This window comes from Anarrhichthys ocellatus, unplaced genomic scaffold (genome assembly GCF_004355925.1).
Source record: "Anarrhichthys ocellatus isolate YVR2014 unplaced genomic scaffold, GSC_Weel_1.0 scaffold21, whole genome shotgun sequence".
Classification (NCBI taxonomy): Eukaryota; Metazoa; Chordata; class Actinopteri; order Perciformes; family Anarhichadidae; genus Anarrhichthys; species Anarrhichthys ocellatus.
In genome coordinates, this window is record NW_022280051.1 from 4,385,660 (window position 1) to 4,410,707 (window position 25,048).

At 43.3% G+C, this 25,048-nt stretch overlaps 2 protein-coding genes across 5 annotated transcripts; one reads left to right on the plus strand and one right to left on the minus strand.

Annotated features, from left to right (window-relative positions):
- Nucleotides 1-1,287: 1,287 nt before the first annotated feature.
- On the plus strand, nt 1,288-5,299 carry cyb5r3 (cytochrome b5 reductase 3). The gene is made up of 9 exons (XM_031859019.1): nt 1,288-1,429; nt 1,717-1,842; nt 2,122-2,194; nt 2,427-2,533; nt 2,622-2,751; nt 2,836-2,919; nt 3,579-3,664; nt 3,809-3,908; nt 4,645-5,299. The coding sequence occupies exons 1-9, from the start codon at nt 1,409-1,411 to the stop codon at nt 4,815-4,817; spliced, it is 900 nt and encodes a 299-aa protein (XP_031714879.1). The 5' UTR covers nt 1,288-1,408; the 3' UTR covers nt 4,818-5,299.
- A 61-nt stretch (nt 5,300-5,360) lies between these two features.
- On the minus strand, nt 5,361-25,048 carry LOC116389902 (liprin-beta-1-like). 4 transcript variants are annotated; one of them, XM_031859014.1, is made up of 26 exons: nt 24,937-25,048; nt 19,084-19,163; nt 17,646-17,851; nt 16,630-16,710; nt 15,849-15,962; nt 15,604-15,714; nt 14,050-14,142; nt 12,804-12,921; nt 11,736-11,797; nt 11,575-11,641; nt 11,087-11,193; nt 10,863-10,936; nt 10,055-10,091; nt 9,603-9,747; nt 9,458-9,490; nt 8,754-8,889; nt 8,546-8,668; nt 8,292-8,442; nt 7,668-7,779; nt 7,493-7,581; nt 7,243-7,365; nt 7,029-7,154; nt 6,710-6,898; nt 6,442-6,591; nt 6,291-6,356; nt 5,361-6,185 (listed from the first exon to the last, which is right to left on the minus strand). In XM_031859014.1, the coding sequence occupies exons 2-26, from the start codon at nt 19,145-19,147 to the stop codon at nt 6,114-6,116; spliced, it is 2,649 nt and encodes an 882-aa protein (XP_031714874.1). In that variant the 5' UTR covers nt 19,148-19,163; nt 24,937-25,048; the 3' UTR covers nt 5,361-6,113. The 4 variants fall into 4 exon arrangements, with proteins under 4 accessions (XP_031714874.1, XP_031714877.1, XP_031714876.1 ...); XM_031859017.1 differs by lacking the exon at nt 9,458-9,490 and having other exon boundaries at nt 9,633-9,747; XM_031859016.1 differs by lacking the exon at nt 9,458-9,490.

Below are 25,048 nucleotides of genomic sequence, written 5' to 3' on the forward strand. Positions count from 1 at the left end.
TGATGAGAGCACCCTGGGGTTGTCGATTTATAGATTTTAGACTGCTGTCTTCAAATGAAAATCATTTTGGTGTTCAAGGCAAAACGACTCATCAGTAGATAATGTCATTAAACCCCTTAGAATCCAGTTTCCCTTCAATTACCCTTCATGCAGCTTAAAAATGTATTGTATAATAATATATTCATTATCAGCATCTTTGTTGAAGCAACATTATGTTTGGTTTTACTGAATGAAATATTCAAACCCAAGACTTCATGTTTTTATGGCTGCACCATTCCATCAAATGGAAATATAGGCTATATTGCATAATTTTAAACACATTTCTCCAAAATAGCCTGACAAATTTGGTTTGTCTGGAATTTGAATAAAATTCTGTGGGTTTGAACAAAATTTGGCTGCACAGAATGAGTTTATACCAACTGCCCTGTCAGTGGGAGAGAGAAGGCTTAAGTAATAGAGAGCAATCTATGCCTGGAATATGATGACAGTAAAGTTCTGTGGAAAATCATATATTTTGTTCAGTTTCTGACTTGAACTTTTTTTTTTTTAAAAAGGAACTGATTTTGTGTCTAAATGGTGTCACATCGGTGAAATCTAAAATGCCAAACTGTGGCATCAAATATCAAAACAACTGTTTCTGATTATTTTGCCAATGGAAGACCTTGTTTTAAAAATATCCTTTTAAAACGTAGATTCATGATAAACCTTTTTGACCTATGGGGAAAATGTCACAGTCACAAAAGAAAGAACCAGAAAAGATGCACAGAACAGGTAAGTAACCTGAAAAACAAGATGCAATTATGAATCATAAAATAAAAAATAATAAAAGCTATAGGTACTTTATGACAAACATAAATAGAAACTGCATTTTTGTCTGAGTGGAGCAGTAATTTACCCCTCGTAATTCTCCTCATGCACTTATTTTTATGCCAACTGTTAATTGTGGACTTTTATTCTAAGAAGTCCAAGCGTTTCCTTTATATTATTTTATTTATTTATTTATTAGTTTTATTCTGGAAATCCAGGCCTGCCATGCGGAAGTGACGTTGAGTTTTAGCTTCAACAAGTTAGCTAGCATTTGCAATTATCATACCGGAAGTTGTGTTTATCAATTGACAAAATGTCAAGTCCGTATTGTTTCAGGGTATATAAACAAATAAAAACTATATATTATGAGTCATAAAATGTATTAGTTGGTATAGGTGGCTTGCTGGGTGTAATTTAAAGAAATGTACGCATTTGTTTCAACGAATTAATGCTTTTATTTTCAAAAGCTGTGACCGGATGAGTATATATGATCTAACTAGCCTGAACTTGACAACCTTGCATGACACTGATAGTCGCAGTTAACTCATCTGCTGCTTTCTGCATTGTCAAACAACCTTACAGTCGCCAGAACTAACAGAAAATGCTGTCCTACATCATTGGTGTAAGTACAACTTAGTGAGAAGTTGCCAGGTTTTGTTTGTTTCAGCTAATACCATTGCGTTAGCTTAGGCTAACGATAGCTAACATGTAACGCTAAGTTAGTTTTCATAACCCAAGTTGGTGGGGCCCTGCCCACAGATATGTGTATGACTCATTTCTCCTGTTATGGATTAAACAAAAATGGCTTGACCCGAGTGAGACAACGCCCCACAGAGGTCTCAGACGTTTGATAGCTAATGCTAGCTGGTGGTCTGACTCATTCTCTCGTTTTCTGACCCTTTGTTGCAGTTGATCCGAGGTGGATTTGACAGCATCGTCAACTTGATCTTCAGACTTCTCTTCCGAAAGAGGAAACCAGCCCTCACCTTAGAGGACCCCGCCATTAAGTATGCACTGCGGCTCTTGGACAAACAGGTAACCACGTTGAAGATAACTTTATAAAACCTGCATTTTTATTTTATTTGCAAAAACTATGTTGGAGTGAATCAAGTCAGTGGCAGTAGGTTAAGTGGAAACTGCCCTAAACTGTGGCAGCAAGTCCAAAGAGTGCCGCTGCTGCTATTTGACTCTTCTCTCGCTAAATCGCCTGGTTGCAAACGCAGCAGGTGCGTTCAAGTACCACTGTTGCTCTCTGCGTTTATATTGGCATGCTTTTTTTTTTAACGGTAACCTCCTGTGTTTCTTTTTGTGCAGATTGTCAGCCATGACACAAGGAAGTTCCGCTTTGCCCTGCCTTCCCCTGAACACATCCTTGGTCTCCCTATCGGTTAGTCTGTTCCCTCATTCAATCAATGTCAATAATTAACACATGGAAACAAGCAGTAGTCACAGTCATTGTGAGAGGGACTGTATAAGAACACAAAGACAAAACATAGTGCCAAGGAATTAGATAATATCACTACACACATGAGTGTTCAGTAATGTAGTCGGATGATACTGAGAGCAGTGGAAATATATTCATATTACAATAAACATAAATTCTGTGTTTTCCTCTCCAGGGCAGCATATCTATTTATCTGCGAGAATAGACGGGAAGCTGGTCGTCCGTCCGTATACGCCGGTGTCCAGTGATGATGACAAAGGCTATGTAGACTTAGTGGTGAAGGTACAGCCAGATGAAAAGTTGCTTCTATTATCTAAAGGTGTTGTTTTATTTTCCTAAACCCCTTTCTTTTGTTGTCCCTTGTCAACAGATTTACTTTAAAGATGTCAACCCTAAATTCCCAGAGGGAGGGAAGATGAGTCAGTACTTGGAGAGCCTCAGGATCAACGACACTATTGATTTCAGAGGACCCAGTGGTCTCCTCGTTTACAAAGGCAAAGGTGAGCAACATACCCTCGTGTCCTCATACAGTTTGTAATTGAGCTTCAGCTGCTGGATCTGATCTTGTAACTTTTTCTCCACAGGTGCTTTTGCCATTCAAGCAGATAAAAAGTCCACAGCTGACACCAAGACAGCTAAACATGTTGGCATGATTGCTGGAGGGACAGGTAAGAGAAACTTCTAGACTCTTCTTCAAAAGTCTCATTTTAGTTAGTAGAAACCATAGTTTCTCTTCACCTTAATGTCCCTTATTCCATCTCAGTGACTACCTCTCCTGGGTCCTCCTAAAGGCTCCATTGCCATGTTAGGCGTTTAATTCTCTCCATCCAGGTCTTAGCTGTTATAACAACCAACCCTTTAAATCCTCACGCTGCCATGCCCTGACTAGCCTCCTCCGCTGTATTATAGATGCATGTTTGTCCCTCGTAGAACACCTGAGGCCTCGCTGGAAATGGCGTCTGAATAAGGATTTTGTTTTTAATAACGATTGTATTCATTATCAATCAAACATCCACCCACTTTCTGCAGTCTCATGACCCTGTATTCTTCTTTTTTTTGAAAGGCTTATCTCCTCCTCACTGGTTTGAAGCGATAGTGGTTCAGCTAGGTTGTTTACTCAGTCATATCTGATCAAACAACACCCACACAGTCCTTATGAAGCGGGCTGCACATGTAGGTATTTTAGTCACAAATATGTGTTATGGAGAAATACTTTTTCGCTGTAAGACATTTGTTCTTTAGAACCAAGGGACACGCAGATGACCACATACTGTTTGTGTATTGAAGGTAGATCCATGTCTGAAGCCTCTTTCCTGTTTTCTTCCAGGTATCACGCCCATGTTGCAGCTCATCACAGCTGTGATGAAGGATCCACAGGACCAGACGGTGTGTTACCTGCTGTTTGCAAACCAGGTCAGTTTCATCAGCCAGGATCACACGATGAAGTGTTATGAAAGAGTTGTTTGTTTTCCTGTGTGATTGGGGAAAGAGTGGTTCATACTTAAACAGAGGTGGAACACAGAGTGCTGAAACTTGGTTCGTCCTGTCCTATCACAGACTGAGAAAGACATCTTGTTGCGACCGGAATTGGAAGAGATCCAGGTCAACAACCCGGACCGGTTCAAGCTGTGGTTCACCCTGGACAGAGCACCTGAAGGTGAGGTTACTCTAAATCTGAGAACATTTATTTTTGTCCCAAAACAAAAGTTCATCTCAAAACAGTGCTGCTCTCGGCCATTTAGGACACGGTGCCATGGGCGTAATGCCTGCGATTTGTTGAAAAATCACATTAGACACAACTTTATCTTGTGTACAATAGATTTTTGAAATTGGAAAGTGTGAGAAATAAAAAGCAGGTAGCCAACCAATTTTGTTTATGTAACTTGCAGCATTTCATATTTTTTTTTTTTTTTTTTTGTCTAAATTGAGCTTGTTCCCATTAACGTCACTGAGGATTGAGAAATAACAAAAAAAAAATTAGCAACATTTGTTTATTTAAACTTTACTCTGCTTTTATGCCATCATTTGCCACAATGCCTTTATTGTACACAATGGCTGGAGCAGATCCTGAAATTAAGTCATAGTGTAGCGTGTCATAAAAAAGTCATAGTATATCGGTTGTTATACAAGAACAAAAACGGACACAACAGACTGCTGCTATCAGTAACACCTTTATTCTTCACTGAACAAACAAATAGTTTGTTGACCATGTGCTTCTTATTGCCTGGCTTCTCAACTCGCAGTTCAGAAATTCAGTGTCTTTGGTCCTTCTTCCTTGCGTGTGTGTTTCAATGGAAAGAACGATTAGACATTGGGCGCAGTATAGCGTGTCGGAAAAAGCAAATAGTTACATTAAGTCGTCTTTAAACGTTGGTTGCTTTTCTGTCTTCCAGACTGGGAGTACAGCCAAGGCTTCATCAGTGAAGACATGGTGAGGGAACACCTGCCTCCTCCCAGTGAGGACAGTCTCGTCCTGATGTGTGGACCTCCGCCTATGATCGAGTTCGCCTGCAACCCCAATCTGGACAAAATCGGCCACTCCAGCAGCCGCAGGTTCAACTTCTAGATGTCCGGGCGTATGAAGACGTTCAGTTATACTCTCAAAGCATTAAAGCACTCGTACACTGGGTATACAATATTTATGCGACGATATATTCATCATGCAACAGCGTCACAGCACGGACCAATTAATGTAATCAGTAAGTGTCACTGAAGGGGAGGGGAAGGTATTTGGCATTAAAGATGTGGATGTTTGCAACATTAGGAGTTGAGGTTTATTGGCCGCTTTCTGAGTGCCTTAACACTTGCGAAGCTTTTTTTAATGCAGTCTAAGAATCGCAACCACCTGCTTCATTTATACAGAATTGTATTTAATCCATTATTGCTGTTTTGAATGTGTTGGTTAACCTGCCTTCTGTCTATCGTCATGTCAAAGATGTCTATTTTGCTAAAACATGTTCGTAGTGATGTGGTTACTGACATGAAGTCTTTGCTGCTACTTGTGTTTGGATATGCAATATTAAAAATAATTGCTATAACTCCCCCTCATTTACAAGTGTTTGATCATAACTGTGTTGTAACATCTCTGAGCTGTAAAAATGAAGACAAATGCGTTCTCTTTTTTTTATTAACATTTAAAAAACAAGACTTTGGTTTTCAGGTTTACTTTCACAATAGGAAGTGTTTGACATTTGGCTTCCATGCCAAGAGTTAGGGGAGTAGATCAATACTGCTCGTTAAGTAAAGAGCTAAAGCCTATTAGCTTAGCATGAAGAGAGGAAGCAACGGGAGACGTTTAAAACTGCACCTACAATGCTCACGAACACTTATTTGTGCTTTTAGGGAGAGTCATGTGGTGTTTGGATTATAGAACAAAGAAGTTAGTGAGCTTGAGGGAGGGCCAGGCCTCCAGTCTTTATGCTAAGCTAATCGCTCAACCAAGGGTTGTAGCTTCACCTAATCCTCAAACGTTAGCATATTACTCAAAATGTCAAACCATTATTTTATAAGCAAAACATTTTCTCACAGCATTGAATCTCAAAACCCAAACTACGTGGCTAGATACCACTAGAAGTAAAGTGAGGATGTTCGCTGTAATCCTAAAGATAACTTTACGTACCACATGAAAACAAAACGGAATACAAATGTTTCAATAATAAGGTACATTGATGCAATCAAACCTTGCATTTTTAGTTCATGCGTTATATTTTGGACAGCCTTAATAAATATAAATATATGGTCATGAAAGCTTTGGCTGTACTTCTGAATGAGGAAAATACTGTAACAGTGGAGGTCTCATGTTCTACAAAGGTTGCTGGAAGGTGGAGGGGGTTGGCACAGTTTGTTTTTCACAAAGCAAATCTCAAACACTAGAGTTGTGATCGGTTTCTGCTGCGTCGCCCTCATGAAAAAACTCATCTTCCTTCAGCATGCTCTGAAACACAAAGGGACAATGACTCAGGTTTGTACTCTTGTTGGTCATTGTTCTACCCCATTAATGTTAAAAACAGTTTATTGTCATGTACGGTCAGTATCTCACTGTGAGATTGTTGATTTCCTCAGAAAATTCTCCTATCTGTCTCACGGTCCCTTCAGAGTCTTCCATCTGCCAAACACATACACAAACAGAGGGTTGAGACACATTCTAAATACTCCGATTCATGATATGTTGTCAGGGAATATCTCCGTACCTGTTCCGGGTGTTCCTCATAGATCTGGACGCCCGTCTGGAAGCTGCTGCTTTTGGGCATTTCCACGTTCATGGGGCAGACGTACTCGTCGCTATCGTCCTGACGTTTCTTCCTCAAAGTGCCAAAACCACCGAATGAGAGGCGTCGAGGCTGCAGGAGGAAAAAGGAAACGATCAGCAGCGGAACATCACGGGTTCATATTCAAGTAGAGCTGAAACAATTCATTGATGGTTTATTATTTGTTTGTGTCGAGTGGACGGGCAGATACCTTGATCTTGGCGGTGGCGCTGAGGACGACGTAGTCGGGGTTCTCCAGACAGTCCTGTTTGAGCCGCTGCGCCTCGGAGCCGACGAGCAGGTGGAAATGTGTTGCCAGGTGGCGTCTCAGCAGGGTTTTGTTGGGAGGAATGTTGAGCAGGAGGGCGAGTGCTTCCACGTTGAAGCGGGGCTCCAACACCTTTTGGAGCGTGAAGACATTTGAGATAACATCATGGTGAGAGGTCACAGAAGAGAAGTCTGATGCGGGGCGGCATCAATAATAAATACCATTTCAAACATTTGTTTTCATCTCCTCCTGATCCCCTCACCATCAGTCCTCCATGAACACCGCTGCCCCTCAGATTGGGAGCGTATTCTGCCAAATCCACGGAGCGCAGCCACTCCATCACTCGGTGGTTGGTCCACTGAGAGATCTCTGCTGGTGTCATGTTGTTCTGGACAACAAAGAGAATTTTAAATACAAAACCCAAAGCAGCTTTCAAAGAAAAAGGGAGAAAAGAGTTGCGACTTCCTGTGCGATACCTCGTCAGAGGGCCGTCGCCTGAGACAGTTGGGTTCGTAGCAGTTGAGGCGGAGGACCTGGATCGCCCTCTTGATGCTAAGGTGATGGAGAACACTGCCCACCTTCAGAGACAGCAAGTCCTCCTGGGAAACAGCCACGGGATCAAACAACGGGAAAGTTCAGCCAGAATATTAAAGAATTATTAGGAAACCAAAAAAAGTAAAAAGCTTCCACAGCGGTTCTAATGCAACATGAAGGTTTTCAACGCACCACCGTCATGTAGTGCAGCATGCATCCATCAAAACGAGCCTCGTCAAAGTGGCTTTTGTACTGCGGGAGGCCGATGTCATCCAGCCACCCTGAAAACACACATTTATTCATGAATTAAAAAAGCCGAGGGGGGAAAATCTGTCGTTTTTATGAAGCAAGACGACGTCGCACTCACTGGTCACCCAGTTGTGGTCCAGTCTGCCCTTGAGGTCGTCGTCCTCTGACCCGAGAGCCTGCAGAGCCAGCTGCAGCTTCTTCCTGTGGAGAGGGTGCTTCATGCACAACTCCTGAGCAGGGAAACGGAGGGAAAACACAACATCATGTGCAGGAAACCTTTACAGCCTGCAGCAAGTGATCTAGTGTAGGGCTGCAACTAAAGATTATTTTCACTGTGGATTATGTTCTTGATTAATCGATTAGTTGTTTGGTCTTTAAAATGTCAGAAAATGGTGAAAAATGTCGATCAGCGTTTCTCAAATTCCTTTTTTGTCCACAACTCAAAGACATTCAGTTTACTGTCACAGAACAATATACAGATTCAAGAAGCTGGAAACAGAGAAATTTGCCTTTTTCTCTTAAAAACGTACAGAAATCGATCAATAAAACAGTTGCCAATGAATGCTTGCAGCTCTAATAGTGTTGTCAGAGTATGTTAACAGAGTTTTGGGCGTCTGAACTTGGGCTTTGGAAGCTAAAAATAATGGTAAAAAACTACAGTTTGTGTCTTCAATAAACTTCTTGACACTGATAACGTTTGAAGTGCAACAATAATTTGCACCCTGAAACACAACTTTCCTACCTTCTCCAGATCGTGTTGTGACGCCCTCAGCAGCGTTTGTCCCGATTTGATCCAGCTCTGACCCTGGGCGACGTATAACCCGAGGCCCTGCTCATGCAGCCACGCACACACTTCATCTTTACTCCACCGCGAGAAAGGAACTTCAACAACGCTGACGGGGACAGAGAGGGAGTATTGACCGCCACGAATCAAACTGGTGCAGCCGTGACGTACAGAGACAACCGTCGCTAGTTAAGAACTGCATCGACGCCTACTTGTGTTTAGATTCACGCGACCAGCCCAGTCGAGGGCCGGCTGTGGCTCTGACTCCTCCCCTCCGGAACTCCATCTCTGCTTCATCGTCAAGGTTGAAGGAGCTGGAGTGACTCCTCTTTAGTCTGCAGCAGGATCACATCATAAATGAGCAAATAGATCATCGTCTTATGTTACCTTTAAGTACAGCTGGCACACCCTGAATGTTACCTGCCAAAGAACTTCATGAAGCCTTTGGACTTCTTTTTGGCTTCAGGTGAGGACGGCAGCAGGGCTCCATCGGGGGATTTCTGTGGAGGAGCGCCGGCCAAGTCCAGGTGCTCTGTGCCTCTACGTTCCGCCTCAGCTGTAAAAGTTATGACATACACGTTAACATGACGTACCGCGACACAGCCGGATCAGATCAGGGTTTACAGCTACAGACACTCAACTACGACCCAATGTTAACAAACTAAAGAACAAAGAAGTTAACACAAGTATTACAACCGCTACCACCCATGCAAAAGAGTAGTAAACTACTACGACACAACTCACAGTTTCTCATTTACAGTGAATGAGAAATGCTTCACTACTTGACTGGAAAGTACCAACAGAAGGTCTTCATTGCAGATGGTTTAAAGTCATGGATAAGGGACAACTGGATGTTTAGTAAAGGAAATGATTTAGAGCACCTTTCTTGTTTAATAGTGTATAGTTTTAACTCTTCAAGCCATTCGATATGCGTCAAAGGAAACAGAGAATCATTATTTGTTGTGGCTGTGACAAGGTGCTCCATCAGTATGACAGCATGTGATCATCAGACTTCAGAAAGTTAAAATGGTCACATGGCTGAGTCACAGTCTTTATTCACATCCAGCTGTGTAATCCAGAGCTGCCATACTGCAGGCCGACAAGGCCACTCTGCTCTACCGTACCTAACGCAGGTGCACTGGCACTCCGGGAGCGATCTTCACAATTTACAAGAGCCGAGAAAGAAACACGAGGATCAGTAACGAAACATAAACACATCTCAACATGTAGAAAAAAAAATGTGATCATTTTCAAGGAGCTGAGAATCACCCAGGTTCGGAGAGCTGGTTGTCTGCTTGCCTGCACGCAGCTTGAAGAAGCCGCGGCCGAAAGAAGAACGGGCCTTCTTGGTACCAAAGCTCCCATCACTAGTTCTGAGAGGAGATGAGGAACTAGGTCCTGCTTTATGTTTGGTCTGTGAAAAAAAAGAAAATACAGGAGTTTAGAGAAGCCAGGACATTTAAAGATGAACCATTTCACCTTTAAATTCAAGAAGTACAAGAGAGAGAAAAGTGTAGTTGCACCATTTAACCACTAGGTGTCAGAGCAGGACAATCTCATACAGTGTGTCCTGTGTATATGAATATATTAATACACAGTCATTCACTCAAAACCAAGAGAACCTACTCACATGGACAGATTCACAACCAACACTTTGAGTGTTTAAGTTATTGTGAATAACATGATTATGTGAGGCTCGTGTTACCTCGTCCTGCTCTTACCTGCTCGGTGCTGCTCGGCTGTGCGACGTCTGAGGAACTGAAATAACAACAAGTATTCAAGCGTTTAAAGCTTAAAGAGTCCTGAAATATCCTCACCATCAAGTACTGTAGAAATACTGTTACTTTGCAGACATATCGCATAATAAAAAGTCAGATCACTGGTGTAAAAATCGACAAAAAGAAAAGAGTTTGTATAGAAACGTAGTGATTTCCCGAAAAAGTTACATGAAAAAAGAACAAATAACACTTTGTTGTGTCAAAATAAAGATGAAGAGATTAAAATTGAATGACAGCTTGCTGGCCATAAGCTGCAACTACTTCCAAACTTTACAGTACATTTTAGATGTACCGCACGCACGCACACACACACACACACACACACACACACACACACACACACACACCACAAGCTGCTCTTATCAGGACCGTGTGGGCGTGCACAGACTTTGCTTTCATTAACATCTTCTGGACTCTCCTCATATTGTACTATAATATGTAATGTGTATTATTGCTGCACTGAGTCTACGCCCACCTTCTACCTGCACAGAGGTCTGATCAGCCAGGATGTAGATATGATTTATATTTAGAGAACTGTTACTTTCACTGAACTTTAAACATCTAGCTGCTTTTTTCACCCAAACATCCAACTGTCCAAGACACGTTGGAGTCTTTCAGAAATGTCTGTGAACAAACTGTCCAAAGCATCTGCTAGAACTCATTCATATTTTGTTCATATATTCAGAGCATTTAATTTCACTCGGGAGAAGAGAGAAAGAGGGTTTAATCATATGCAGGAACTGAGTTTTACCTTTCGACTGCCTGTAACAGTTGTTCTCTGTCCAGGTCGTTCATCTCAGAGAGCACTGCTATACATGGAATAGACTGACAAAACATGATTAATTGAACATATTTTCCCCAACAGCAGAACAAATAATAACCCAAACAGAAGTGGGAGAGAGGGAGCTTTTCTAAAAGGAAGTCAGTCTGGGTTTCATCCTGTGTGCAAATTGTTTAGACAGAGGTTGCGTTTACCTCGCCAGAGCTTCTTCCTGCCTCCCCTTCCAACGCCGGTGTGACCTGATCCACCTCCATGAAGACGGAAACCGAGGGATCGTCTGGGATATCGTCATAGTCATCGTCTGAGGGAGGACAGTTAGGACGGTCATCAGGCTGCCATAAAGCATCGCGATATGAACTAACTGTATATTTAACGTACAGGAACGGAGGCTCTTCTTCTTTTCCTGAATAATGTCATTAATGTTTGAGATAAATGTATCCGTTTACTGTCCTTTATAAAGAATATAAAACATTGTATGTCAAATATTCTCATTGTTTCAGCTTATAAACTGATGTAGTGAAGTCAGTCTCTAGACTTTGTTATTTATGTTTACAATGATATTATTATTAATAAAATGATGCTCTACATAATTTCACACACTGCCTTCTGCATTCATTGCTCTTTGTCAAATCTTGAGGAAGTGACAGCTGCAGACTCTTTGATGAGAATTAAACAGACTGACCTTTTACCGGCTCCGGCACATCCTTGCACTTAGTGAGCGACTCCTCCAGCTCCTTTATCCTTTCCTCCTGCAGATAAACACGCACAATGTTCCAGTTACCACCGCTTTAAACAAATCAAAGCTGCTGCTGCTGATGATTACAGCATCACATCACACTGTACCTTCACGTCGTTGGCCGACGCCAGGGACTCCAACACCATCTTCATGTTCAACACTTCTGTATCTGGAGGAACAAACAAACAAACACACACACACACACACACACTTTAAACTCCCCCCTGGCTCTGAACCCGCTGGGGCTCAGTGTGCTGGTCAGCGCAGATCTGGTTTCAGCTAGAACCACAACTTATCAAAAACAGAGACTTTCTGTGTGTTTCACCTGAAACGCTGCACAATTAAACACGTGCTAACCACTTGGTAATCTAATCCGAACCATGTTTATCTACCGGGAGAACCTCAAGTGAACCGTGAAGCGTGTGTGCCACAGTAGAGCTCGTCCTTACATTGAGGGAGATGAGTAGAGTTTGACACCTTTTCATCCGTCAGAATCCCATTTTTTATCTTCTAATCAAATCTTAATCTTGTCAAATTAATTCTAACAACTTTAAAGCTTCAATAATCAATAACTTTACATTAACAATGGATCACAGTGTCAGTCACTCATTTCTGAGTCCAAGTCATTTCAAAATCAGAATTTGTTTTGTTGCAGTCAGTTTGTTATTTTCTCAGACATGTGACCCGGTCAGGGGGCGGAGCTTTACAGATTTGATCTGGTCAGTGAACAAACAACCAGTGTCTGTACAGTGAGCTGGAAGGCACAACACAAGCCTATCAGATTACACTGTAGAACACGTGTTTACAGCAGACTCCCCTTCATTTAGATCATGGCGTTCCTCTCCCATCAGAGAGGATTAGATAGGGCCGGCGGTGGGAGGAAGGAGGAAAACAGAGATGTTTGGTATGGAGCCGACAGACAGACAGATAAGTAAAAACAAAGGGCCTCACATCGCCTCATTATAGTTCAGACTGTCTGTGAAATAATAATGAATGGGGCGATCCGGATGAAAGCAAAGTAGCCATTATGTTTCCAGCAAGGATGCTGGAGGGTGATCTGGTGTTGTTGGAATGTGAAATGTCTGTTTGTCTAATCCCTGTAAACCCGTTTGTAACATTAGACTCCATGGAACAGCACAAGAAGCTCCCGGACATTTCCTCAAACAGCTCCCCACCTCTCTCTCCTCCCTCGGCTCCGTTGTGGCTCTCCACCCTCAGTCTGCTCTCGTCCTTCAGCCTCCTCAGCTCCTCCTCTCGCTCCTCCAGCTGCCTCTGCAGAAGCTGCAGCTCCTCCTACAAATCAGAGGAGACGCAAAGTCAGCATTCTGGGATTATCATCACTTTGTGTGTGTGTGGATGACACTTGGGGAGACGGATGCAATAAAAAAAAAATAACTTTTTAGTGTCCACTTGTGGTTTTAGAATAACAAGATGAACAGGAAAAAGGGAAGGACATGACAAACACTTATAATACAACACATCATCATCACTAATGCATGACATAACAGACAAATGCAGCAAACCCTGAGATCTGAGAAGGTAGAAGATGAGAATGTTTGGCTGTTTTGTTTAATAAATTACTCAATGACAACAAAGGACAGCCTCACAGAGCCTCTAGCTTCGCTGTAGACTCATAGTCTTGATATATTATATATGTTTAGTAGTAAACTGGATTTGATGTGTAAAATGAGTGCCCCCTTGCACACAAGATTAGTAAGATGTGTTAGTTTCTGTGCTCTATTCAACACACTGTGATTGGCTGTGAAGGGATTCAGTGGAAGCTCACACTATTCACTAAACTGTGGACATGCATATAAAACAACCACAAAGAGTCTCATCAACAGCAGATTCAGATAACAACCCGATTGAAAATTGACTGAAATTAAGAAGACGCACCGATTGATACGATGTGTAGCTTGGAAAAATGGTACTTTTAGTCACCTGAGTAAACAGTATGATTCTGTAGATATGTTGTTTCAGTCTCCAGGTGTTGATACAAATAAAGAGCTTTAGAACCAGGTAGGAATCCTGAAACCGGTCCGGGTGAAAGCACTTACAGCGACAGTGGAGAAAGTCAGGAAAGCAGTGTGCAGCAGTGGAGAAGCAGCAGGTTTAGAGGATCTTAAGGGCCAGAAAGGAAGAAGAGGACAGGGCTGGAGATTACACCTCGGTCACCTCGTCGCCAGTGAACCGCTCACTGTTCCGCTTCGGACGCTTGACAGGTTAGCATGTTGCAGAAAGACGTTAAAACCACAGCAGAAAAAGGGGAGTAAAGAAAGGGAGCAGAGAATAGATGTCAGAGGGGAAATCACAGCGTTTTAAACACGTAATGAAGCGTCTCAAAGGATAATTCAGATCTGCTGTCACGGCCAAGTGTAAAAGAATAAAAGCGTCTGCTATCTGGAGCTTCAGCACACTCACTTTGGTAGCTTTGAGTTTCTTCTCACACTGCAGTCTTTCATTCTCTATGTCAGTCACCCTGAACCGCAGATCCGTCACTTCCTGGTACAAGCCCTGGGGACGAGAAAGAGAACTCCCATGACCCATTAAGCTCAGAGAGAAACCTGCAGCGGGCAGCTTCATGGAGGCTGTGTGGGAGAGAGGTCAGAGGGAGAGAATTCCTGCCAAGAGCACCAAACATTATTTTCAGGCTGACGTCCCATCGGAGAGAATTTGAGAAGCTAAATCCACAAATGAAGACGGATCCCGGACTGAAGGTGAAAACGTCACGGTCAACTATTGTCAAACTGTTTTCATCTCAATCAATCAGCAGCACTGTAGGAGGCGGGAGCTTCGGAGTCATAACTATGAATCCCTTTGTCTTTCCTGAATGGAAAGCGCGTCAGTTGATCCTGATTAGCATATGTAAATACCAAAGCCAATCCTCAGCGCACGGGACTGCAGAGCCGTGAACACACACAACAGACAAGTTGTAAGAAAGCGAAGTACTTTCTGTTATTTGATTTATTGCTGAAAAGCGAAATCTATTACTTGAAACGAGAGAAGAACATTGATTCATTATTAGATTATGCCTCGCTGAACTTTAATTGAATACTACTTAGTCTTAGGCTTAGTGCAACACAACACTCAGTCCTCTTTGAAGAAAGCAAAGGAACTGTGACTGTAAACACGACTGTTCATTGGAAAGAGTTGTGACAGTAGATGAGTTGTGACTGAGAAGGGTTAATAAGGTGCTGCAGGTTAAACAAATACAGAAATCAGAACACGTCAGCGTTGCCTGGATGGGACTGACCGGTTGTGTTCTTTAGGGCTCGATTTAAAGGGCGATTGTGGCTAAGTTAGCAGGGCCGTCTTTCAATCAGAGGGTCGGCGGTTCGAACCCCGGCTCCGCTAGTCTTATGTCGATGTGTCCTTGAGCAAGACACTTAACCCCAAAATTGCTCCCGTAGCTGTGCCTACGGTGTAGAAATGTGATAGACTCTGAATTGTAAGTCGCTTTGGATAAAAGCGTCTGCTAAATGACTGTAATGTAATGTAATGTAAAGGTTAATGGGGAAAATGGAAACAAGAATAAATACACACAGTTGCATTCAATTCGGACTTCAACTCCCTTCAGACGTCTACTGTCTGGAAACATAATATTCCACAAATATATGTCCCGGCTAGTGTATGGAAACTATAACTCCCACAACCTTTTAGCCCCTTAGAGGGGGGAGAGAGGGGAGAGGAGGAGGTATGGGCGGGGGTGGGCTCTGGCAGGAAACAGCTGCCGGAGCACAAGGGGTGTTTAAGCCTCTTCTGTAACCCTTAAAGGAGTTCACCCTGAACCACATGACACATCTGAGTCCTCCAGTGGAGTGAGACCAACCTCTGTGACTTTAAAACAATGACCGGGTGGCTTCCAGGATCCAGAGTCACGCATCACATGAAAGCGAGCTGCAGGCGCAGCAGAGAACTTCAGCTATACCTCTGCTGCGCTTCACACGGCGGTACATTGTAAGGACGCGTTGGTACCTCATTGTCCCTGTGATCTCTCTCCACAGCCGTCAGCATCAGCTTCAGACTGGACACCTCGGTCATCAGCTCCAGCTTCTGGGTCTCCAGCGTTGTCCGCTTCAACAGCTCCTGTGGAGCAAGGTGCACACTGGGTAAAGCGGCATTCAAATATATTTCCTGGAGAGGTAGACATTTTGAAATGGACCGGGATTGGACTGTGTTACCTGCAGAACCGAGGCATGGTGACTGTATAGAGGCCTTACCTGCTGCAGTAGATCCTCAGTAGCATTTAGTTTCTGTCGATGATGATCCAGGCACGTGTCGAGGTCCCGAATCTTTTCACCCTGCACCTCGACCTGGTCTGTTAGAACACTCACCTGGACAACGGAGAGACATCGGCGTTAATCACACAAAGTACTCTGAGAGCACACGCTGTAGGTCCTAAAAAAAACTACAGCTCCCAGCTGTTTTAGGAAATGATTTATTCTTCCTGGAGAATAAAGCGATGCACTCGTTGTGACCTCTGTTGTGAATGATGAATGCCTGTGGGGCTGAGTGCAACAGACAGGGCAGGGACGAGGGAAAGGGTTGAGGGACGGATTGACAAATTGTTGGTTGTGTTGTTTTTCATGAGATTTGTAGACACAAAGAGACTAACAGAGTAATCCTTCACCATGTACGTACAATGCCACCATTTCATTAATTTTGCAACTATTTAGAAAAAGGAAAACAGCATAGCTAACCTAAAAACTAATGAACAACATTTACTCAGCTCCTCAAACTATTTGGTCTTTTCCAACTATCAGAAAAGCTGTTCAGTCTTCATCGATTTGTTTTGAACTAAGGAACCCATGCTTTATAAAAAGGCCACGTGTAACAATACAGATCAATTGTTCCCATCCACCAAACAGACAAATAAACAAACCAACAAATGGCTCTGAGAGGGTGATCATTTCTCAGCCACGTAAAATACTGCTTAGCTGCGTATTCGGGAGCAGTTGTTGTGCTGCCTTGCAGCGACAATGAGGAGTTGTGCTCTCTAACCTGAAGAACAAGACACTCTTTGTCACACTCCAGCCGGGACAGACGTTCTTGGTAGACTGCTTCTGAGCCGTGGCCGTTGGTCTGAAATGAGAAACAACATGTGCTGGTTTCTGTTGTCTGAACAAATTTGCTGCATTTGTTGCACGACTTCCATAAGGTTTCCAACTGTTCTTTCTTATGAAACGGGAGCTCGCGAAAGAAGAGGGGGGCGGGCCTTTGGCTGTCATGTTGAAATACGGTCCAGATGCAAACACACACCAGCCTTGAGCCACATGGATCTTCTAATGGGTGCACATCTCTTAAGTGATTAACTACATAACCTCCCTGACAATGAACTCACATGCTTTTCCCTTGAAAACCTTGCGAGTTGAGTTTCCAGAGAAACATGCGAGGGTCAATATCACCTGAAAGTGATTTGAAAATGGAATCAAAAGCGTCCTCGTCTCTCCAACTCACACACGGAGAGACGAGGCTGTGAGGGAAGAAAAACAAGCGCCTCGGCCAACTATCAACGTGCGTTTGGAGGATGGAAACTATTTGCAGCATGACTCCTATAGAACCTCCATCATTCATAAAGCACGTCATAACAGCCCTTCTACAGTAAACAGAGTCAGCGTAAAGGCAGCGGAGCACGATCAAGAGATGCAGAAGTTAAGAGGATGAGTCATACCAGACCAGCTCTCAGAGACGCTGGTGTTATTAGACACAGACGCTTTATAATGACAGTGCTGTTTGAGATCTGCTCAAAAGCTCATTTGCAATAGCTGCGTCTGCGACCACGTTTGTGTTCGTTTATGGATGCTTGCGAGCTCGTGAGCAGAACTGTTATTGTTGTAGCTAAGATGCTGAAGGTTTGTGCCGCGATAAATCTCATCCGGCTCTCAAGCGGACACATGAAATGACAAGTGAGAAAAGCTCCAGTATACACACATATCTCATCTTCTGTTTCAAACACGTGCAACACACACCACACCACCCGTCGAGGGTGAATAGCCCTTTATAAATGGACCCGTTACCAGTCGTCCCTGCAGCCACTCTACCAGCCCGTCTGCGGTGGAATCGGGGATCTGACATCGCAGGTTGTTCCTCTCCTCGTTGTCCATGAGCTCCAGAACTCCCCGCAGGTCCTCCAGCAGGTGCAGCACCCGGAGGCCCCCCAAGAACGGCGAGGTGGGCGACTGGCAGTCAAACAGCCCGTTGGAGTAGTCCATGGCCTTGGAGCCTGGAGAGAAAGAGAGGAAGAGTTAGATGTGAGATAACAATAAGAAGAACTCGTTATTCCACACAAATCATTGAGTGAAGTTCAGAAATATTATAGCTGCTGTTAATCTAATGTGTTCAATAATCAAAGTAATCAAACCGGCAGGTTTTATCATAAATAAATAACTTTTAGACAGACAATCGGATACACAGACAAAAACATATCTAATTTCTTACAGTCGCTTATTTTTGTACTTTTATCTTAAAAAAAAAAAAAAAAAAAAAAAAGTATTTAAAATATAAGATGGACTTAATTTCCTCTGAGAACATTCAGCTCTTCACTGAAGACATTGACTTTCATTTAGTATTCATTTCACTCCTACACAAGTTCATGTTTTTGCAAAATAACAGCGTCAATAACTGTACTTAGGTGCTTAATGTTATTCTCTCCACCTCGGCATCATCACACACACTCCTCGGCTTTTATCAAACATCATGTGACACAGTATAATCAATTAATGCCAATTAAATCTTCTCCTGCATCTGTGGAAACCACATTTTCTGATTTGTCTTGGAAGCAAACGCAGCAGCGTGTCGACTGAACTCGAGTGCATGATGTTCCCACCGTGTGCAGCCGCCTTCTCCTCACCATCTGTCATCCGTCCTAAATGCCACAACGAAGACGTCCAACGGTAACAAAGAGGGGGCTAAATAAGTAAATATACAAAAACAAAAAGCATGGCTTCCCCCACAGTAGCGAGGGAGCGGGGGGGCTTGATGACGGCCGTGGAGGAACAGTGGGGATGTCATGTGATCGGCTGCCTCGCTCCCGTTGGAAAGGTCGGCGCTATAATTACACACATCAGCGGAAAAAGTGGGGACTCTGAAAGTGAAGCCTGCTCTGCTCATCTGCAGCGGCACAAGTCCACAGTACGCCAAACTCACAGAGCTTGAATAATCATTAGTGTGCGTCACTGCGGGGACAATGGAAACTTTCTTGCATTTCTTATGGTGGAGGTATGCAGCGGCGGCAGAAAGGGCCAGTGATCCTGCGGCACACATTCAGCATTATTCCAAAACCTGTGTGTGTATTCAGGGGATCACGTTAGACTGCAGGTAGAAGGGGAAGGAGAAGGGAACATTGTGTAACCGTCTACCGTCAATGCTTTCCAGATGTGGGCCAGACTCTATAGTGTGCCATGCCCACTTTAAAAAGTGCTATGGTCTTAAAGCCCAAGTGTAGGATGTGGTTACCTGCTATGATCCCGTCCATTTGCTCCAAGGCGGCGGCCAACATATCGCTGGCGTCGGACATCATCTTGTGCTCAATGAATCTGAAAAAAAACATGAAAATATGTCATCCTCCAACAATGGTAAAAGCATTGTACATTAAAAAGAGGATGTGGTATTAATATCTCAATTAGTCCTTAACGTGATTAGACAAATGGAAACTCAGCTAACGTAAAATGACTTCTGGGCAACATCCATCTGCTAAAGAAGATTGTACAATTGGATCTAAACTCCGTAACAACCACTAAAAAGAACCGTGTGATGAAAGGATGCATTAAACAAAATAACCTCTTCATGTGAAAACAATAATCAGATTAATCAATAATGAATCATTATCTTAAGCTCTAATCCCGTGTATTTCTACAGGTTAAAGCGTTGCTTTAGTTCTGAACAAGCATCACTGTTAAACTTTAAAACCTGCCTGCGTGTTTTTACATTTACCATCTGTCAAAACAAGTGTTATCACTAATCCTGTTATGGTAAAAGCTCTAATTCTTCCTTTTCAAAAGGCTGCTGCATCAAATTAACTCTGCAGTCTGTGCCACAAAAAAACAGACAAAAAAACAAAAGTGATCTCCGGGACTTATTACCCAGAAAGCCCTATTTCCGGCGGTCGGGCGGTCACGGGTGCTCACGGGCGGGCTCCTATCTGGAATAGTGGCACTACTCTCCCAGTGGCCTCTGGCCCGTAGCATCGCCATGCTCGGCATCTCAAACATCCATAACAACGTGGGACAGTATCCTCCATGACCAAACACGCATCGCTCTCTCCTTCACTCGCACACATCTCTTCAAAATCTGATTGAAAAAACCCACAGAGGAACTAAAGCCCAGGACTATCAACATTGAAACAGTGGCTCTGCTTGTTCAGAAGTCTCATTGTAGGGGGGGGCGGGGTTTACTTCATGTCCTCCCTCATAGGGGTCACAGTGTCACACCCAGCAGGGTACAACATTAAGAGCGTAATCAAACCAACGGCCTCAATATGAGCTGGAGGCCGCTGTTGGAACAAGGGGCCTTAAGTGCTGCATTTCAACTACACACCCCACAGAAGGGAGAAGAACACCACACACACTGCTTTGTATCGGCCCCACTCTATCAATGTAACTTTAAGATTCATCGTGAACCGAATTCTCGTGACGTGCACGAACACTTGAAACATTTCGAGCCATCTGAAAGGACAGAGCAGGACTGCAGGTCGTTACAGTTCTCGTCTTCCTACGAATACTTTTTCCAGAATTTGATGGAAACCCATCACTCCCTCTCACCGGGGTGGAAGATATATTTGATCAGCTGCTGGTTTCACCCCGCGGGAGGTAAACCTAAAAGCTTGTTTCTTTTTCCAAAAAGACACATTTTCTGTTGAGAATCCAAATATATAAGAAACTACATGAAGAGAGAACCACCCGTGTGTGCTGCCATCTTCTGCTCTACTCGGCTATCTCTTCTGGTCACGGTGCGACCCACGGGCGTAGAGATGAAACTAATCCCAGTGCGTTACCACCGTCCTTCCTGTCTCTGCTGTCTCGTGATAGAAGCCACATCACAACTGGTGTCATGGGATTCAAGAGAAATTCAATTGAGTTGAAACCAGAGATTCACTTCAGCAAGTGTGCAACTTTCAGGTTTCATTCATGAGACAGAATCACGTTTGCACAGAAACTTTCCACGTGAGCAACTTTGTCCATTCTTCAGACTCATAGAAGCAGTCCCTTTAAAAGGCCGGGCTGAGATATTTTCCACTTCTTTTCGCGTCAGTGACGAGCCGGTCATCCGTGAAGAATCTTCAGACTAAAGAAACCCTGAGGAGAGAAGCCCACAGGCGAGGGTCCATCTCCCGAGCGGCGTGTAGCGCCGTCTGTAATGATGATTGATAAGAGTGGAGGAGTGAGCACTACACACATTCCTGAGCAGGTTAGTTATCCCGAAGAAAAGCAGACACTGAGGCCTGGTACTGACATCCCCGCTGGCCTCCTCCCCCTGCATCCTTCACACTAAACCCAGAGGACTGGATTCTAGCTGGTGGTGGTGTTACTCAGTTTGTCAATTAAACCCTAAAAGAACACTGAAACAGACGACGAATCGACCGTATTAACACGCATCGTGTGAGCAGAAGAAGCCTGGTGTATCCTCCATTCATTCTCAACTATTAAGAGTCTGAGACACACTGGCTCCATGTGTTCCATAACCATGGACGCTGTTACTTTGACTCAATAAATACATCATCCTGCTGCTTTAAATTACCCGCCAAAGCACAAAATGTGTATTAATCCACCGCAGCAAATAGTCCCCAATAGATGCATTATTTACTCCTGATCGAGGGAATTACAGAAGCTTTCTCTAAATAAAACTATAAACGTGTGATCTGTTTTGAACGGTTCACGTCTTCACTAGGAAATGAACGGGCTTGTGGATGAGCGCCACAGACAAGGCAGGCAAGTCAGAAAGTATTGAGAGATAAATGGATAACATTGTGTTGGTCGACCTGTTTTAAATGATCCGATGCAATCAATCTAACAGCAACATTTCCTGTCTATTCTATAGAAATACAAATATGTCTGAAAACTGAACTTAACCGCTGTACGGTGGTTTTAACATCAACCAGATGGAGAGAGGGAGGTATGGAGGGGGAGGGACAATGGGCTGGGATTACTTGATGCTGTGCTGAGTGGTGGGGCTCTAAAACACACACACATAAATACACAAACACACGCCTCACACACTCCGATAGCTCACTTCCAGCTGTGGTACAGATGTGCATTTCAGAATTGAACTGGCTGAGAATAGTAACAGAGCAGCATTAGCTGTTGTAGTGCAGTAACTGGTCATCGCGTGGTGCAAGTGTCAATCAAAACATTCTAATATATTCTACTTATAGCTGGTGCATAATAGTTTGGCTGATGAACTATGAGGACACAATGCCAACGTGTCCTTTGTTTTGACAGCACCAGCAGACTGTCATCATCATTCATAACCAGCAGTGTCTTGTCCCGCGGGTTATGAATAATATACCGCGTATATTAAATCGTTGGCCTCCGCCGGCTTTTGACTAAAGTCAGATTTGATCCTTTACTCAAAACGGCTATCAAACTCATTATCAAGAGAAATAGAACAAAGTCAGATTTCATTGCTGCATCACGAAGCCACCGGAGCAGTTGTGTTTCATTACAGAAAGATATCGACCATCCTCAGCTGAATGTAGTCAATAACAACAACACTGTAGAGCACTATAAGTACAGTTTCCTCAGCTCTCATATCCTCGTGCACTATGCTCTCTCTTGCAAGAAGTGTTTCTGAATAAATAAAGCCTAATTAACTAAACTATCAGGGATATTAGCCAAGGGATTTGGGGCAGCCAGTAGCAGTTTGGGATTCCCACTCTAAGTCGATTAGTCTTCTTGGTCTCAGTCAACGAAGATTACTCGAGTCGATGAAACGTTTTTTTCACGCTGAATGATGTATTTCAGTGCAACTCCTCTCTAGTGAACAGGATTTAAAGAGCTGCTCTTCTGTGAGTCTTTGTGGAGAAACTCAGTGTTAGAGGTCTTTATTGATTAGTTAACTAAATCTTTGAATGTTCGTCAACTCACCATTTCTTTGGTCGAGGGCGGCCCTGATGATGGTATTGATAGGAGTAGTTGCAGTAACGTTTGCAGATAGTAACGTATCTCAATTAGAGTCTCAACTGACACTTAATGTTCAAGCATGAGCTGCTGATTATTATTTCTTATGTATTAATAAAATGTTAGAAAATGCGAAATCACAAGCTCCCAGAGCCCCAAGAACAAGTCTTCAAATGTCTTATTTTATCCGCTCAACTGTCAGAAACCCAAATATATTCATTGTGCGATCATATAAGACCAAGACAGTGGTAGACCCGTGGGAGTCTATCGCTGGTGAAATCCAGCCCCCAGTCTCTGTTTACCTTTCCCCCTGACAGATGTGCAGTGGACTTTAAGTTTGGGCTGCTGTGAGGTCAGACTGTTTGACACAAAGGAGCAGCCATCCAACCACACGGAGACCCCCGGCACAGACAACTCTTTGTCTCTCACAGACTCACATGATAGCGCCTGATCTCAAGTTATTGCAGCTTTGTTCCATGCGGCCCTCGACTCAGCCTCCATCGCAGTCAGAAAGCACATTGGAGGGGAAAAAAATAATAATTGTGGAAAGTGCCGGGAGGCAAGAAGAGGAACCGAGTAAGGAAAACGGACTTTCATTGCGTCTGTTATCAAGGACTCGGCACAGAAGCTTCCCGAGTCGTATTTAGGGCATAATGTCGCAGTTGCTGGTGTAAAATGAGAAAAAGCAGAATGAGGTAGACCTGCGACGGACGACCATAAACACAGAGGCATGCCTACACGCAGGAAGACCGTCACTCAGTCCTGTCAGGAAGCGTTTCCTGGCACATACTGGAGGGACGTCTTCCTCTTCGCCACCGGCACTGACCGCACTCACAAATCTAAACACTCCTAAAGCCACTCGTACAGCTCATTTATGAACCCGGGCCCTGTAATTAGAGACAAATGTTTCAGATTAAGCTGAGATTTTAATTTGATTTCAGAAGCACGTAAACATCCCAATATATCATGTGACTTTTAAGTGACACCTCCCTTCTTTCAGAAGACACCACCACAAGAGAAATGTACCAAGAATGCAAAGAATGCAAATTTCTAGACGTGTGGCTCCAAGAAAAAGAGACATTTAAGAAGTAGAAAGCATTTGGGTCTGTGCCATGCTGATCTTATACTGCAGGCCAAGTCTGCTGCCAATACAAACTCGGGTCAATAACAGACTGCCTGTTGCCTGAGAAAACAAGATGATTGGTGCCAGGATGTGTGTCTTAAACACTCACTGGGCGATGTGAAATTTGAGTTTTAATACGCCAACACGTCCAGTGTTAACATCAGCAAGCAGGCGTGCAACAGCGTGGACCTCCTGGGCAGCCGACCATCAGCCATGGGAGAGTGCGGGGCGGGATACAAATATGGTTATTGTCAGAGAAGGAAATAAAATCCTTTGTTATGCTTTCAGTTCTCTGCCCGGAAGCCAAGACCTCATCAGAGTAGAGAGGAGGGCTGCCAGCAGGTCATGCAGCGTCTTCAGGAGGGAGGGTTTCTCCTGAACTACTTCATACGACAAAAAGGTTCACCAAACAACGGCTGCAGAGGTCTGAGATTAAGCCGGCACTGGACCAGAGGCAGCTTTAAAGTGCTGCCTCTGCCTTTTACACAGATAATGTGAGAGGTTCACCGCTGTGGCTTAGAACATTAATGGACATGATGCATGAATTAGAGGTGGTTAAATAACATACAAAGACAGCATCATTCTAAACTATAATGTACCAAATCTGAGGAAATATGATTGTCTCCGTTGACACATTGTTTCTTTGTTCTTCTCTGTGGGTGGCATTTGTCATGATATAAAATAGCTTCATTGTGTTTTATGTTCATGTGAAAGCAATAGTGATGCAGCTGTTATTGATTAGTGTACTAACTGCCTTAAACACAATCATGAATAAATAGTAAAACTCTCAATGATATAAGCTTATTTCTTATGATACCATAGCAAGAAAGTTAAATAATGACGTTAATAGACCACAAATACGGTTAATAGTGTAAGCAACGTTGACGTAGAAATAAATGATATATTAGATAACGTTAACATAACCAAAGTATCACTAAGAAGTAAAAATGAGCTACGCTAAACTCTGCGTAACAAACATTTTGGATCTCGCTACGTTGCGTCCAATTAAAAGGAGTTTAACGCAATTAAGTTAACGAAACTTTAAAACATTTATACTTCGGTTTAACTTACAGTTTTCGACCAATAAATGAAGATCCTGCAGTCTCCGGCGGCTTTACTCCAAACACTCTTCACAGGAGCTTCATGGTCCCGTTTCTCTGTGAACTGAACTTTTCATCCAGAC